The sequence below is a fragment of the Typha latifolia genome, chromosome 4 (assembly GCF_019914945.1).
Source record: "Typha latifolia isolate L0001 chromosome 4, TyphaL0001v2, whole genome shotgun sequence".
Taxonomy (NCBI): Eukaryota; Viridiplantae; Streptophyta; class Magnoliopsida; order Poales; family Typhaceae; genus Typha; species Typha latifolia.
In genome coordinates this window covers 11,847,533-11,862,249 of record NC_133089.1, presented here as the reverse complement: position 1 = coordinate 11,862,249, position 14,717 = coordinate 11,847,533, and the positions used below count along the sequence as shown (strand labels likewise).

Here is a 14,717-nt window from a genome sequence, read left to right as displayed (position 1 = left end):
ATTAAGCTTGTTAACTATTTCAATTTAGACATCAACATTTTTATTAATGTTTTGAGAAAAATAGAAGCTAAATATTGTAATTATTTAGAACTATTTCATCTTCATACTGCTTTTAATATTTAATTAGAACTTCAATCGAAAGAGATCGATATATTTTTTGTGTATTATATAAAGACATGCTATTAAGAATTTATCTTATACTCTCTCTTATAATTACATATACAAATATTTAAGGTATTAAGCTTGTTAACTCTTTTAATTTTAGACATCATCATCTTTTGTTAATATTTTAAGAATAATATTTGAATTCGTCATAATCCAATAATAAATGGACTGATTATGGATATTACAATTACCTATCCATTTATTATCCCATTTGAATCCGAATTTGATAAAACCAGATGGATATAGATCCAATCTTGTCCATATTCGATCTAATCCAATTTGATTATATCTGTAGCAAAGAAGAATACTTTAGTCATTTCCTTTGGTAGATTTCTTAATATAAAATTAGGTTAATTGTATTATTATTATTTTTCACACCTTTGACTACTCAACTTTCTATCTTGCACGTGCCAATGATAAAATATTAAATGATTATCTTACCCCCAACTTTTTTTTCTTTCTCTAATATAAAAGGTAAAATAGCCTCTCTAGAGGATCTAAAATTGATTAATGGATACCTAAAGGATCCGATCCTGACTAAAGGAGAAAAGTTATTTGGTCGGCAATTTTCTTATTCAAGGGCCCGCTTTTTAAGTTATATCCATATTTTTAGAGAAAAAAAAAATATCTCCATACTAGTTGTTTTTACTCGGTATGGAGTCATTGTCTGTCAATAGGTATTTTCAAATGTTTTACATTGGGCCCCCGAGTTTAGATCATTTTGCATAGACCTAATTTCAATAGGAGCCACAAAAGTATTATCAGTGTCTAAGAGGTGGCTCGTCGCCTACCAAATTATTATGCTAAATGTCAGCCTTTTTGTTGCCTTTATTTTTGTCTCTCGAGGTAAACCCGTAAGAGTAAGGCATAAGCATTTCAGAGATTTCATATAGTTACAGAATTAGTTTGTCACAAAAAATAAATAAGGGAGTCTATGAAGAAATAGAAAATAGTTCAGGAGTCTAGGTGTAATTATCTTATAGAATGAGGAAAAGCTTGTTGACTAAATTACATATGGACCTTGAACTAGAGCTCAAGGAGATTGTAATACTAAGATCCTCTCAACTATCAGAATTCTCATCAAAGTGATATTAATAGAAAATTTAAGTTAATAAAAATTGTATATATTATTATGCATATTTTGACTATAAGAAAGGACATAAGTTTGATGAAGTTCAAGTAGGAGATAAACCGAGATAAATTAATTGAGAAGAAAAAACTCAAAGTAATATTATGACGGAGCTTAGGATTGATAGAAACAAGAACGGAGAAAGGTTAAGAGAGTTTGGGTGGAAGAAAAGAAATAAAATATCACAATAAAAGTTATTTTTAGGAGAGAGAAATATAAGAAGAAGCAGGAGGAAGGATTAACAAAGATTGAGAGCAAAGAAGTATAAATGGGCAAATACACCATCAGCTTGCTCTAATGTCATACTTATATATGATAAAATAGGGCATCCTATAATTTAACGTAAACTTTCGGTACTGTGATACTCAAACTTCAATTAAGGTGTTATCAATTATTCCCCTCTAAAAAGATCTTGACACTATCGGATTAGAAAAAAAAAAACCCAATATGTTATTAGTTTTGAGTTCAATACATTGTAGTAGATAGGTTTATATAGCTCACTACAACTTGTGTAACTCCTCTTCTAACTCTCCATAATCTCCCTTTGAAAAAAAAAATGAATCTGCCACACTCTGTTATATTATATTTCATTAACTTTTGCCTTCTTATCTTATGCTATCTTAAATGACTTTGGATAAATTATCCAATAGCGAATAGACGGGACAGCTATTATGCCTATTTAAATCTTTTGATTGCGATAGAATTCCATTTCTTCTTTCTACGAATGTCCTTACTTCTTTGTTGAAACTTCAAGGTCAATAAATTATGACTCCTACCCTAAGTCTAAAATCAGTTTGCTTTCTCTTACAAAGTTCAGTGCATCTATCTCCTACTACTCTCCTAATATGAGTTATTTTCTCCCCTTTTTTTGCTCGTTTGAACCTCGTCCTTTTACTATAGTTGTTGCCATTGACTCACTTCTATATTGAGAGTGTTATAACAAGTTCACTAACCAGGTCTCGCTATCGACTCTCCTAGCAAAAGAGAGAGCACATGTTTGCTAGGCACTCTACTAGTTAAAGATAGAAAAGCCGCTTTCGCACTTGGGATGAAGCGTTGTCACCTTTCTTCAATCTATCCATATGAGGGAAAGATTGAGTTAGCTATATCACCCAAGCTCACAGTTCCAATCCCAAAAGGTATTCTACGTAGCCAATCTATCTATCACAATAAAAAGTTTTAGTTTTCAAAGAGAGAATTGATTACCATGGAGTAGCGGTTGAAATATTAAATCCACTTCCCTCAAGTGCCTTTTTTTTCAAGATAGACAAAAGGTTCTACCTACATAAATTTTGCCAATTAAGAATTTTACTATAATGATCTCCATGAATAGATGTATAATGGGTCTTGAGTAGTAGAGAAAAATGACATTACCTGGTGGTAGGAACAAAGAGCAAATCAAAGTCATTCACAACGGATATGCTTCTTTACCACTGCGATTCCCTATTCACAAAAAGATAAATTCAAATCTACGATCACCAATACACAGAATAGAGTTCATATGGTTTTCTTTTCTGCATACTAGAAAAGAAGGGTAGTTGCTTGAGCCAAGCTATTAGTAAGAGATTAGATTCATTTATATAAGTGATTTCAGGTCAAGTTTGGTGAACCCAGCTTCCATACAATAGAGCCGAAGGACAGTTGTATAGTTAAAGTCTAAGGGCAAATGTGTACTGCTCTTGTCAGTCCAACTACTGCGTCATGTCTCTCTTTGTAGGTGGGCTGGCTATTCCTAAGAAAAAGTTTTAGAGATTTAGCGTCTATAGAAGAAAAGGCTATCACATGTAGCACATAAGGTGCTTAAAATAAGACACATTAATGGCTCCTAAGCAAGTAGCCCTTCTTCTAAGAAGTTATAGTATAGATGCCTTAAGAGGTCGAGGACTAGGGTCTTTAGTCCCAAATGCATTCAAGAGAAAGTCCAATCTAGAGGTACTACTTGAGAAAGTCCCAAATGCATTCAAGAGAAAGTCCCAAATGCTATCCCGCCCAATTACAATCTATCCTCCATATGCCTCCCACGAGAACACTACTATTGAGAATCGCTCTCTTGGCCACTACAACTACTAATACACTACCAACCTAACTACCAAATGAGCTGGCTTAATCGACTAATGAAATGGACGCCAAGGACTTAAGTATATTTGTTTGGAAACATCATATGGGCCATCTCTCGTCACTCCACTTCCCCTTCCTCATGACCTAAGATGGGCTTAATGGCAAAAATCAAACTTCTCTCTTTATCTTATTTATCTTACTATATTTTACCTAACTTACTCACTCGCCGAGCTTTTTTTATCTTGGTTATTGGCTTTTGACTCAAGTTAGAGCTTTTTTTGTCCTAACCTTTTCACTTAAATTGTTTAATTGTTTGCTTGGCCATTCTCATTTTTTTTCATTCTTCTCTTTATGGATCCTCTCAAAGTAGGAATAAGAATGATGAATAGCAATAATCATCTCATAGGTGCAGGTGCCAGTGAAAAAATAACTTCTTAGGCTGGAGTTAAAGGAGCTTGAATAGATATGAAATTATAATAAAAAGTAGGCATTCGAGCAAAGAGTGCTCTTTGTTAGTTGCGAGTCTGTCAAACCATAGACACCTTACTATCCCTTTCCTTTTTGAATTACGAACAAAGAGAGAAGGGAGCTTTATTTATGATCGGTGAAAAAAACAAGGCGTGGTTGATGTGACACTAAGTCTGTGGGGAACCTGTTAAGAAAGGAGATGACCCACTGAATGAACATCATCAATCACCAATATAAACCAAACGAAATCGTCGAATTTAGTATAGCAAGAAAAGAAAGAACTCTTTTTCTCTTTTCTTAGGTCTATGAAGAATTTATTTTTGATCTTTTTTATCTAGTGATTAGGACATCATCATTTTATGTGAAAGACACCAGTTCGATTCTCATAAGGGTTAGGTACTTATTCTTGACAAGCAATATCATTGATGGGTGATCGCGCGCTATCTAGCTTGAAAAGGTGATCAAAAAGCTTCCTCTCTCGCAGCAAGCAAGACAAGATAAGATCACCATGTCTCAATAATAAATTTCTTTTTATTCTTCCTTAGCCTTATCTGTTCTTCAATTTGTAGATCAATAATATCTTCTTTCTCTTCTCCCTTTAGCCACACATATCTTTTATCTCCCATCCTTTCTCCTCTATGTAGTTCATGCATTTTTCCTTCCACTTATGTCGAATCGATGTTCCATGGCTGCCAAGAATAGAATGTCCCTCAGTTATTTTTCCTTTTTGATTGAGCATTTCATAATTCATATTTTTTTAATATTTCTATAGTCAAAGCACCACTACACCAGATGGTAATAAAATTAGTGTATTGTTCGCAACCTTCTTTCTTACTTGCTCGCACCCACACACATCTTGCATTCTACATAGTTGCTCTTTCATATTATCTTTTTTAATGACGGAGAACGAACCCTATTATCGCTTAGATAAAATAGGAGTCACATTAGAACTAGAACATGCCTTTAAGATATAAGGGGTGCCTCTTTGCTCGCTTATACAAGATAGATCTTGATTGCCATAAATCTAGTCTTAAATGACCTGTCCTAAAAAATACAAGACTAATAATAAGGGTCAATGAGCAGGTGTTCCCCATTTTTTACTAAAGGAAAAAGGCCCCCATGTTATTCAATACGGAAAGCCTACATGACAAGAGTAGGCTACAGACATGGTGCATAGGATCAAATCTATTTTTCTTGTCACGCTAGCCACTTCGTTCAATCAATCATATATTCTATTGAGGGATACATGCATGAATGACTTTTCTCTTTCATAAATAATTGGGTGGAGACTTTCTTCAAGGCTGACTTATTGTGCTGCTTACTTATCTAACATATATGCTTACTCACCTTCTTTCACGACAAAGAGGATGGCATGCTTCCTATCTTACATCACCAATGAAATGTGCAAAGACCACTTACTTTGTATCAAGTGGTTGGTTGGCAAAAAAATAAGAAGCAAAGAAAAAATGCTTTTGATTTACTTTAGCTGTCACTTTTTCAACACAGAACAAGGAGTAACGACCGACATAGAAGCCTCTTGCACGCAAAGAGATGCTGGTACTAGATGTCATGGTTTTGGGGCGCCATGAACGTTCTATCTAGAACAATTAAGAGCACTGATTAATTACATCAATCATCACTTAGTGAGCTATCAATCAAGTACTAGTGGTACTGGACAAGCTTAGGGGAATCATCTCTTTCCACTTGTCTTTATACTTTTCTTTCCCATGATGACTAGGAATGCGCAAATCAAGAAATTCACTTTAAATTTCGAATCTAGACATCCCACCACTCATGGTGTTTCACGATCAGTATTGAAAATGAACGAAAAAATAGTGAAATGTGCAAAACCACATATGGGATCACTTTAATGTGGTCACTAAGCCACTAACGCTGAGTATGCTCTTGTGCCTCTTGTTATGCCTTGCTTGCCCCCCTCCTCCTTTCCAATGGTGGAGGTTACGTAACACATCATGAGCACCAGGTAAATAGGTGGTTGAGCAACTCAAGTTTTCTGCCCTATCCGACTTTCGATAGGGATAAAAGGGAGAAGGTTGTGAAGGTGGCTTCATTATCTACATAGAAGGTCGAATGAATGGAGGACCGACCGACCAGGGTTTGAATGAGCCTTGGTGGATCTTGGAGTGCTTGTCAAGGGCGCTAGCATATACCCTGGGGTAATCATCACCACCTGCACCTCATATATCGACAAAATGGAATGTGTAACCCTTCTACTATCTAAATCAAATACTTAATTTCCTATAATTTAGCGCCTAATAGAATATAGCAGGAAGGGACAACCCACCCATACAGACAGCTTGCAAGGAGGATGGAACTACTTGCAAAGATCGTCTAGCAAAAACATAGTAGTAGCAAAGCGTGGTAGTCCTACATCGGGGGAGCAAATTGAGGAAATGGAACCTAGATGATAGAAGAGCCAAGGGAGGCCAGGACATTTGACGGAAGGTCTGAGCGACTCATTCATTCTTGGAAAAAGAGGGAGGGAGTGAGGCAATATATCAATGAATAGATACGGTCAATGATAGATAGACGGTACTGCTTACACGCAAATTAACTTCTTAGGTCGAGCAATCTCAATTGAACTACAAGATTTGCAAATGAATGTTGGGCTGGATCACCTCGAATGGCATGAGTTGCATGCTAGGAGACCCGCACGTATGGTTTCAGTGGGATCCGGCCGAAAGACCATTTGGCACCTACCCGACTAGAGAGATTGAGAAATTAATAGAGTACAAACTTATCTTGAAGTTTTACGTTATTCTAATCATTCAGGAGGGTGATCACGAGTCGCTAAATGAAGTCCTCCATATCTTCAGAGGTGCTAACCCACAGCGAAGCATATATGACTAAGTTCTATATTGAATATGGCGACGACTACAACACTACATCCTCAAGTAGCAGTCAAACAGAGGCATGAACGCAAGATGCCAACGGAATGATCAACCAAATAGGGGTGCAGGCTACTTCTTTTCGAAAAAGATTTTGCTGAGTGCACCGAAAAAGAAAAAGAACTATGTCGATCGATCTCATGGTGAAGCATCTAAAGCATTACTACACTCACACGATCTTTACCAAGAGATGGGAGCATTCGGTAGAACTAGTAAACCACACTTGTTTCTTGACATATGTGTGGGATAGACGGCTTGTGGTACCTGGTGCCCACCCTTCCTCCTCTTTTCATTTTTTTCTGGCTATTTTTGACAAGTGGACTCGATTCTCTAACCAGAGCGAGCGCCGAGTGCATCTTCGAGGAAGGGCAAGAATGATCATCAATTATTTCTTTTGTTTATTTGTGTCAAGTCTATTGTCTCTGTCTTTATTTTTAGACTTATTCAGGGTCGTAGGGGCAATATTCATTTCATCCACCACTCTTTTTACTAATAATGCAACATTGTCCACTACAAGTTTACTAATAATGTAATATTTATTTTATCAATCACCATTGTGCTAATAATGCAATAGCATACATCACCATTTTGCTAATAATACAATATTCATTTCATCCAAATTCATAACCTCTAGGCCACCATGCTTTTTCTTTTTGGCATACCAAATCCTAATTCGCCATGGCATATCCTTTGTTTCAGTTGAAGCTCTCGCCACATAAAAGTTCTTATAATTTGTCAATCTCTCACCTAAATAGATAATATAAAGAAAGACGGATAATATAATAAAATCATACTTAACATTGAATCCTTAAAATGATTCTTCCTCCTAAATAGAGTAATCTCCATTTTCACCCAGTTAATTTATTTTTAATATTCTCAATTATAGGTTCCATATCTCTTTTGCTCAACTTATCATCATTTAGAGGCAACCCTAAATACTTATAAGACATTTACTCAACCTCACAATTAAAGATGTTAGTATATTCCTGATTATTGCTTTTAATTCTCTAAAAAAATGATTTTACTTTTACAAAAATAAATGTTCATAACAATATAATATTCACTTTAGACTCACTGCCTAACTTTTTTCAGCTTTCAGAAATGATATTGTATCAACATATTGAAGGTTTAGAATACCCTAGTAATAAAATTTTCTAACCACACTTTTTCTTTTGCTTTCCACAATGTACAATTCAGCCTATCTACCACCATAACAAACAAAAGATTAATACATTTTTGCATCTAAAATAGTTTTTAACCACTCCATTCTTAATTGTTGTGTACTCTGTAGAAATAATATCCCAAATCCACCATCTCCTTAGCTCACCAAAACCCATACTCTCCATAATATTCTTCTTATAATTTTACCTTACATTATCATATGCTTTTTAAAAATCTATCTTTAATAGTATTGTTTTCTTCTTCATTTTTTTAGCATAATGCAACACCTCATTAGTACTTATAAATATTATCAGGAATATGTCTATTCTTTATGAAAGCTGATTGATAACTATAAATTATTTTATAAACCACACCTCCCAGTCTATTTGCTAAGACCTTTATGGTAATTTTATAGCTACAATTTAGCAAATTAATAGGCATAGCTACAATCTAGCAAACATGTCACCACATAGTTCAATCTCATAATATTTAATTTCCTTTCAAAACGAATAGATTCATAATATCCCCTTTTATCATCTCCCAAAAGTGCTTGTAAAACTTCATTGTAATCCCATCACGTTTTGGAGCCTTTTTTGTATTAAGCTGAAACAATTTAATTTCTAACTAAGTAAATTCTTCCTTCAAACCTTTTATTGCTCTTGCCCAAATAATCTAGCATAATACACATAAATCACTTTGAATCTATTCTTCCTCCTCTATCACCACATCCCTATTTTTAATTAAACTAATTTTATTATTTTCTTTTCCATCCATTGGCAACCTTGTGAAAAAGATATGGTATTTAAATCCCCTTCTTTGAGGCCAAACCATTCTGAGAATTTTGCCTCCATCTAATCTCCTCCTCTGTATACATATTACAAAGCTCTTTATTAGCATTTCTTTTCTCATTTTCTTCACATTCCTGTAAATCCTACTCTTCTTAAATTCTATCCTATTTATCTTATCTATCACCATTTTCATGAACCTTCAAATTACTGTTGTTGACCTAAGCCATTTTTATATAGATTTAGATCTGGCTCTATTTTTAGCTTGAGTTTATTAGTTGTATATATTATCTGAAATCGCATTAGTGCAACTATCTTAATCAACCATCAATATGCAAATATAACATTACAATGCACCATAGTTTAGAATATATTAGTTCACCTAAAGTCTTTGAATTTAGAACCTGTTAAGTTATCAAAGACAAAGAATGACACTAATAAATATCTCAAAATGGGCTGTCAAAATAAACGAGCGGCTTGACTAAGGTATGAGTTGGGCTCGACTAGAATAGAGCCAAATTATCTCCGACTAGAAACATTGGTTTGAAATAAATTTTGAGCCAAACAAAAGCTAAAGCTGACTCACTCTAACGTAAGTTTGATAATCTCAAATGTACATATATATAGCCATTAAATCAAAAGTTATAATATCTTACTCTCTAAAAATCATAAATCATAAGTAAAATTCCACGACCACCACCCGTATTCCAATACTCAAATCCCTACACATCCACCATAAATCTCAAATTATCATTCCACCACCTCCGCAACACCATCTCCTAAGCAGCTTCCAAGTCCTCACCAAAGAATAAGGCTTAGGTAAGCACCTTGGTGGTTGTACACCACCCTCTTCTACGACGAGATCATGACAGAGGTGTAATTGAGGGAGATAGGGTCCCATTCACTGTCAATCCGGTGGTTGTTTTAATTTGAAAGAATAAGACGTTGTGGACTTACAAGTAGGTCTCATTTTTAGATCTTCTTCTATTTGTGCAACTTGTACGACATCGGCCATTATATAAAGACGACTAGAGCGAGAGCTGAGAAAATTTAGATCATCATATCCTCTTTCTATGAAAAAATTTGATCTATTTGTAGAGCTATAAATTTAGAGGTGTAAACTATAGAATAAGTTATATTGCTTGTAATTTAAATAATGAATGGTTGTAATGTCATTGGAACCTAGTGATCCCCTTACAATGAGTTATGACAACGGGAGATGGCATAAAAAATAAAAATAAGATAATAAATAATATTCCTTAAGAGGTATTTAAAAATAAAATCTATAATGGTTAGTACAGTAGAAGCATATTTGTCTTGCATATATTCATATCAAAAAGATCAATATGATTTAGTTGAAATTCTACTTAAGTATTAAAAGTAATAAGAAGATGAATTAGTTCAAAAATTTACAATATTTTGCTTTTAGATACAAATTAAATTCGATAATGGATCGGATTCGGATTCCTCGTGATTCGTGAATGAGTAGTTTACTATGAGATAGAAAAACACAATAGTCTTATTCTAATGCAACAAATCATAATTTTTAACCTCAATTATAATACTTTAGTAGCTAAAACATAGAGCGTAATATTTTAATTATCTCACTAAAAATGACGTAAACTTAATATATTAAGCAAATATAAATAGAAATACAAAAATTATTTTTCGATGGACTCGAGAATTAGAGCAATCTAATACTTCTATTTACTTAATTTAAGTACTGCATTATATAATCACCGTCTACAAACTTCAAAAAAAAAACTTAAATATCCATCGTAGCTTCAATGGATATGTAATCAGTATTCGATCCGAACCCGGATCCGTATCCGGTAGGATCATAAATCGCATCCGACCCATTTATTAAATGGATCAAAAACTTGAGATCCGGATCCGATTAACTCGGCTTATTCGTTGCACTTACCAAGTTCCACCGCTTCGGTGGCCGGTGGCTCGTCCTACGAACTGAATCCCTAACAACAGAGGAAGAGAGGAGAAAGGTATCGGAAGATAACAGCAAGATGGCGTGGAGGGGTCACCTATCTCGTAATCTCAAGGAGCTCCGCTTTCTCTACTGCCAGAGCTCGCCCGGAAGCACCCAGACCCGGTACTACTCATCCTCCTCTTCCTTTTTCTCGATTTCTATGTACTTCTACTTGCATTTATTTCGATCTTTCCGTAAAATTTGATCCACTTCTTCGGCAGAGAGTTCGTCCATCGGAACTACAAGGATCTGAAGACTTTGAATCCCAAGCTCCCAATCTTGATCCGGGAATGCAGCGGCGTCGAACCACAGATTTGGGCCCGATATGGTTGGTGATTCCACCCCCAATTCTCCAAAAATTCGTTTTTTGTTATTTTTTTTTCTATATAATGAATGGGTTAGACCCAGATTTACATGATATAAATTCGATTGCCGATGAACTCTCTTTGCTAATCTTGCGTTTTCCTATATATGTGTGTTTTGGAATAAAATTGGTCAATATCTATCAGAGAAGTTGCAAAAGGGATATTTTTGGCTAGGGGGTGAAGAAATTGTATTTTCCATTATCAAGATGTTATGAGGTAGTGATTTATCATGTGGTGAGATGCACAGACCTAAGGAGGGAAATTTGATTTCTTTACTTTGTTGGGCTGAGTTTGATTTAGTTTCAGACGATGGTACACCATGCTCAATTTAGAGAGCTTGTGTATGTGAAAAGATTGGCAACCCTGTCGTAGGTTACCTCATTTACTATTAATGATTGGTTGACTGCAACTTGGAAATAATATATAGTTTCAAAAGTCGTTTTCTTTTGTTACTTTTTGAGTCTTCAAGTACCTTTTGATCACATTATATCAATCGAGGTCTTAGGTCATCATGTGGTGGTCGGAGGCAAGAGGAGGGATGCTATGCATCACCTCTTGTGTTACGTGCCAATATTGTGCTGACCATGCCTGCTCCTTGTGTTGGCAATTTATGGTTCTTTCTAGTGTAACTGCACACTAACTTTTTCCTCAGCTACCGTAGGAAAAATCATGAGTTTAGGATAAGAACACAGTATCATAGGATGTACTATTGGTTACTGCTACTAATCTATAATTAGGATGAAGGTTCATGTTATTTGTGATGCGAAAGAGGAATCTTAGCTGTGATATATGTCTAGGATAACAATGTGCGCAACTACTCTAAGAAAACATAATGACTTAATTGGTACGGTTATTTCTGATGATTGCCTCCAATTGCAAGGTGCAAGGGCTTCATTTAAGGAGTCATACTTAAACAGCTAAACTTCATGCTCGCAAGTACACTAAATGTTCCTCTTTACCTCTGTAAGACTTTCTCTACTATTCAATGTGACTTCTGTTTGTCTCTTCTATCATCCCATTGGACCATTATGTTGCTTCTTGACCTGTTATTTTTTATTTTTTCCTTTTTTCTTTTGGTACTTATCATTACCACCTGCAACTTGCCAAAATCTTATCAGGTCAAGTTTGACATACATCATAAAATGATCAGTTAAATAAGAATCGATAGAATTCATCAAGCTTGTAATAAGTGATTTGTCTTGTCACTTCTTTGAAGCATAATGGTAGTCTGCTCCATTTTGCATTGCTTACTTATGCCTTAGAAATGAAGAGAATTCCTCCTACCAAAAATGAAATGAAGAGAATTCCTCATGCCAGAAATCTATAAAGTATAAACTCTTCGAGAGTTTATATATTTTAAATATTGAAATTTGAAGTGTTGTTCCTTTGTTGGGTGAGCAAAGATTGGATTCGCTATTCTAGAAAATAATCGAACTTGCTTGCTGGCTTCATTGAATTGAGAAGACACACTCTTGTCTGATTTAATTTAATGAATATTCTTGAATTTTTGCTCCATTTTTTCTAAGGGGCATCAAGTTGATCACAGTCCTAAAACCTATCAGTTCCTTGTGGATCATTCTTTATTGAAGCATACTCTAGCCCACCACTTACTGTTGGTATGATAGTGTTGACAAACATCTTGAATGGTGACAAGACCTAGAGGCAGTTGCTCCATCTTGCTTGAGTTTTCAGTTCTTCTCTTTCTTTTTCCTTTTTTTTAAACTTCAAGGGAGTTAACTACAATTTGCAGCAAGACATGTTCCAACATAGATAACCTTGAAAATTATTAGACTTAAAATTTTCTTCCTTTATTCCTTGATGACTTGTCATATTCATGTTTATCTATTTCCTTATTCTAAATTTAAATAAATAATGGATCTAGAGATCTGTTATATACCATTGAAAAAAGAATCTATTGGATATTTGGATATAAAACTTCTCAAGTTTTATAGTTCTTCCTGCATTCAATTAACATGAAGTATGCCTACATGGTTTTCAGAGTCATGTTGATCATAGTTATGCGGGCAAGTTGACTTGGGATTCATATATCTTTAATGTTATTTAAAATCGTCTTGGGTAAACCAGGATATTGAGCAAAATCAGCGAGCCCTTTAAATGATACCAGTATTTTAGGATGGAATATGGATTTTGGCTATCTACTAGCAAATATTGCTAACATTTTAAATGTAACTAGCAGAGTATCTCCACTGCAGTAAACAAAATAAAGAAGCTACTCGTTTTCAATATGCTTCTCTGGAATCTGAAAGGATATATCAGTGAGAGGGGACATCTTGCACCAAATGTTTGTAGAGTGTTTGTCCATCATTTTTCTGTGTATTGATTATCATGGTTGTCATGTATAGAGAGATTAATAAGATTTCACGTCATCGCTTTTAGTATAATGTTTGTACAGTGTTTGTAAGCATATCAGTGTTTGGTTTCAATATTGGCAACCGAGTTGTATAACGTATAGTCCTGAGATTCCATCTGGTGATTGGAGCTTATAATGAATACTTCGTCTAGCGGTTAAAGATCTTACCATGAATATGTTCCATTCCGGTAATAGAAATATGTATTTGTTGTGCGCTGATATGTTAGGAATAGTTTCTCTAAACGTAAACCTCTATGATATATTCATTTTTCAATATAATCAGATATAGGAGTTGAGAGATACGTACGCTTGGATGGCTTGACAGAAGCTCAGATCAGCAAGAAGCTTGAGGAACTGGTGAAGGCAGGAGAAGAACTTAAAGTTTGAGAATATTCTGTTTGCATGTGTGTGTCACATTAATTTAAATAAGAGGAACTGTCATCATGGAGTACACTCAATTGCATGATTCGGGCAATTCTGTTCTGCTTTTGTAATATTTGGATCTGTTTAGTTTAACCTAATGATTTGATGGGGAATCCTTCTTCGGTTTGACAGTTCTGTTCTATTAGCGAATATATGTAGATCTTCAGAACTCTTGCCACATAGTATTGTCCTCTTGCTCGAGTACTGTAATATGAGAATATATAGATAAAAAGACCATCATGAACTGCAAAAGAGGGTCAATTAGACTGTTGGGTGATATGTTGGTTTATCTGTATCTTGCACCAGGACATTACTATGTGACAAGATTTCTGTATCCTGCCTAACATGGTGCAAGATAATCTGACAGATAAGGTTATTTTCCACTTGGAAATATACTACTTTTCAGATATATACAGTGACGTTTCTATGGATATACCAATCTGACTTGTCTTATTTGTTAGCATCAAGTTTCCACTACTGTAGTATGCAAAGTCCTTCACTGAGTTGAGTCCATTTATTTGTCCTTGACTGATTTCTACGAGTTCTTTTAACTAATTTAAGTTTGTCAATTTTTTTATTACGCATCTAATTCACTTTGAAACTTAATTACAGAGACTAGCTAAATTGTAAAACTAAAATTATTTTATATTTAAAAATTGTATTGTGGTCATGGATTTTGTTGATATAGTAAAATATACTTAGTTCTGTATTTAAATTATAAAATATAATAGATGTGTAAAAAAAAAGCTTGGGAGGGTTAGTTTGGTAAAAACAGATTTCTACTCCTACTTGTGTAGTTTCTAGATATTTTCTTTCTTTCACTTAAAACTAGTCACAATGTGGGTTTCAACGACGATAGAATGTTTCTATTTCGATTAGTTAGTTTTGATTTTGAAACT

The 14,717-nt window shown here is 34.6% G+C and overlaps 1 protein-coding gene across 1 annotated transcript; it reads left to right on the top strand.

Annotated features, from left to right (window-relative positions):
- Positions 1–10,568: 10,568 nt before the first annotated feature.
- LOC140787326 (NADH dehydrogenase [ubiquinone] 1 alpha subcomplex subunit 2) lies at positions 10,569–13,949 on the top strand. Its single transcript, XM_073136193.1, has 3 exons — positions 10,569–10,782; positions 10,881–10,987; positions 13,679–13,949. The coding sequence occupies exons 1-3, from the start codon at positions 10,697–10,699 to the stop codon at positions 13,780–13,782; spliced, it is 297 nt and encodes a 98-aa protein (XP_072992294.1). The 5' UTR covers positions 10,569–10,696; the 3' UTR covers positions 13,783–13,949.
- Positions 13,950–14,717: the final 768 nt, after the last annotated feature.

Coding starts and splice junctions, on each gene's coding strand:
- LOC140787326 (XM_073136193.1), top strand. CDS start 10,697: ATGGCGTGGAGGGGTCACCTATCTCGTAATCTCAAGGAGCTCCGCTTT. Junction 10,783..10,880: donor CCCGGAAGCACCCAGACCCG/GTACTACTCATC, acceptor CTTCTTCGGCAG/AGAGTTCGTCCATCGGAACT. Junction 10,988..13,678: donor ACAGATTTGGGCCCGATATG/GTTGGTGATTCC, acceptor CAATATAATCAG/ATATAGGAGTTGAGAGATAC.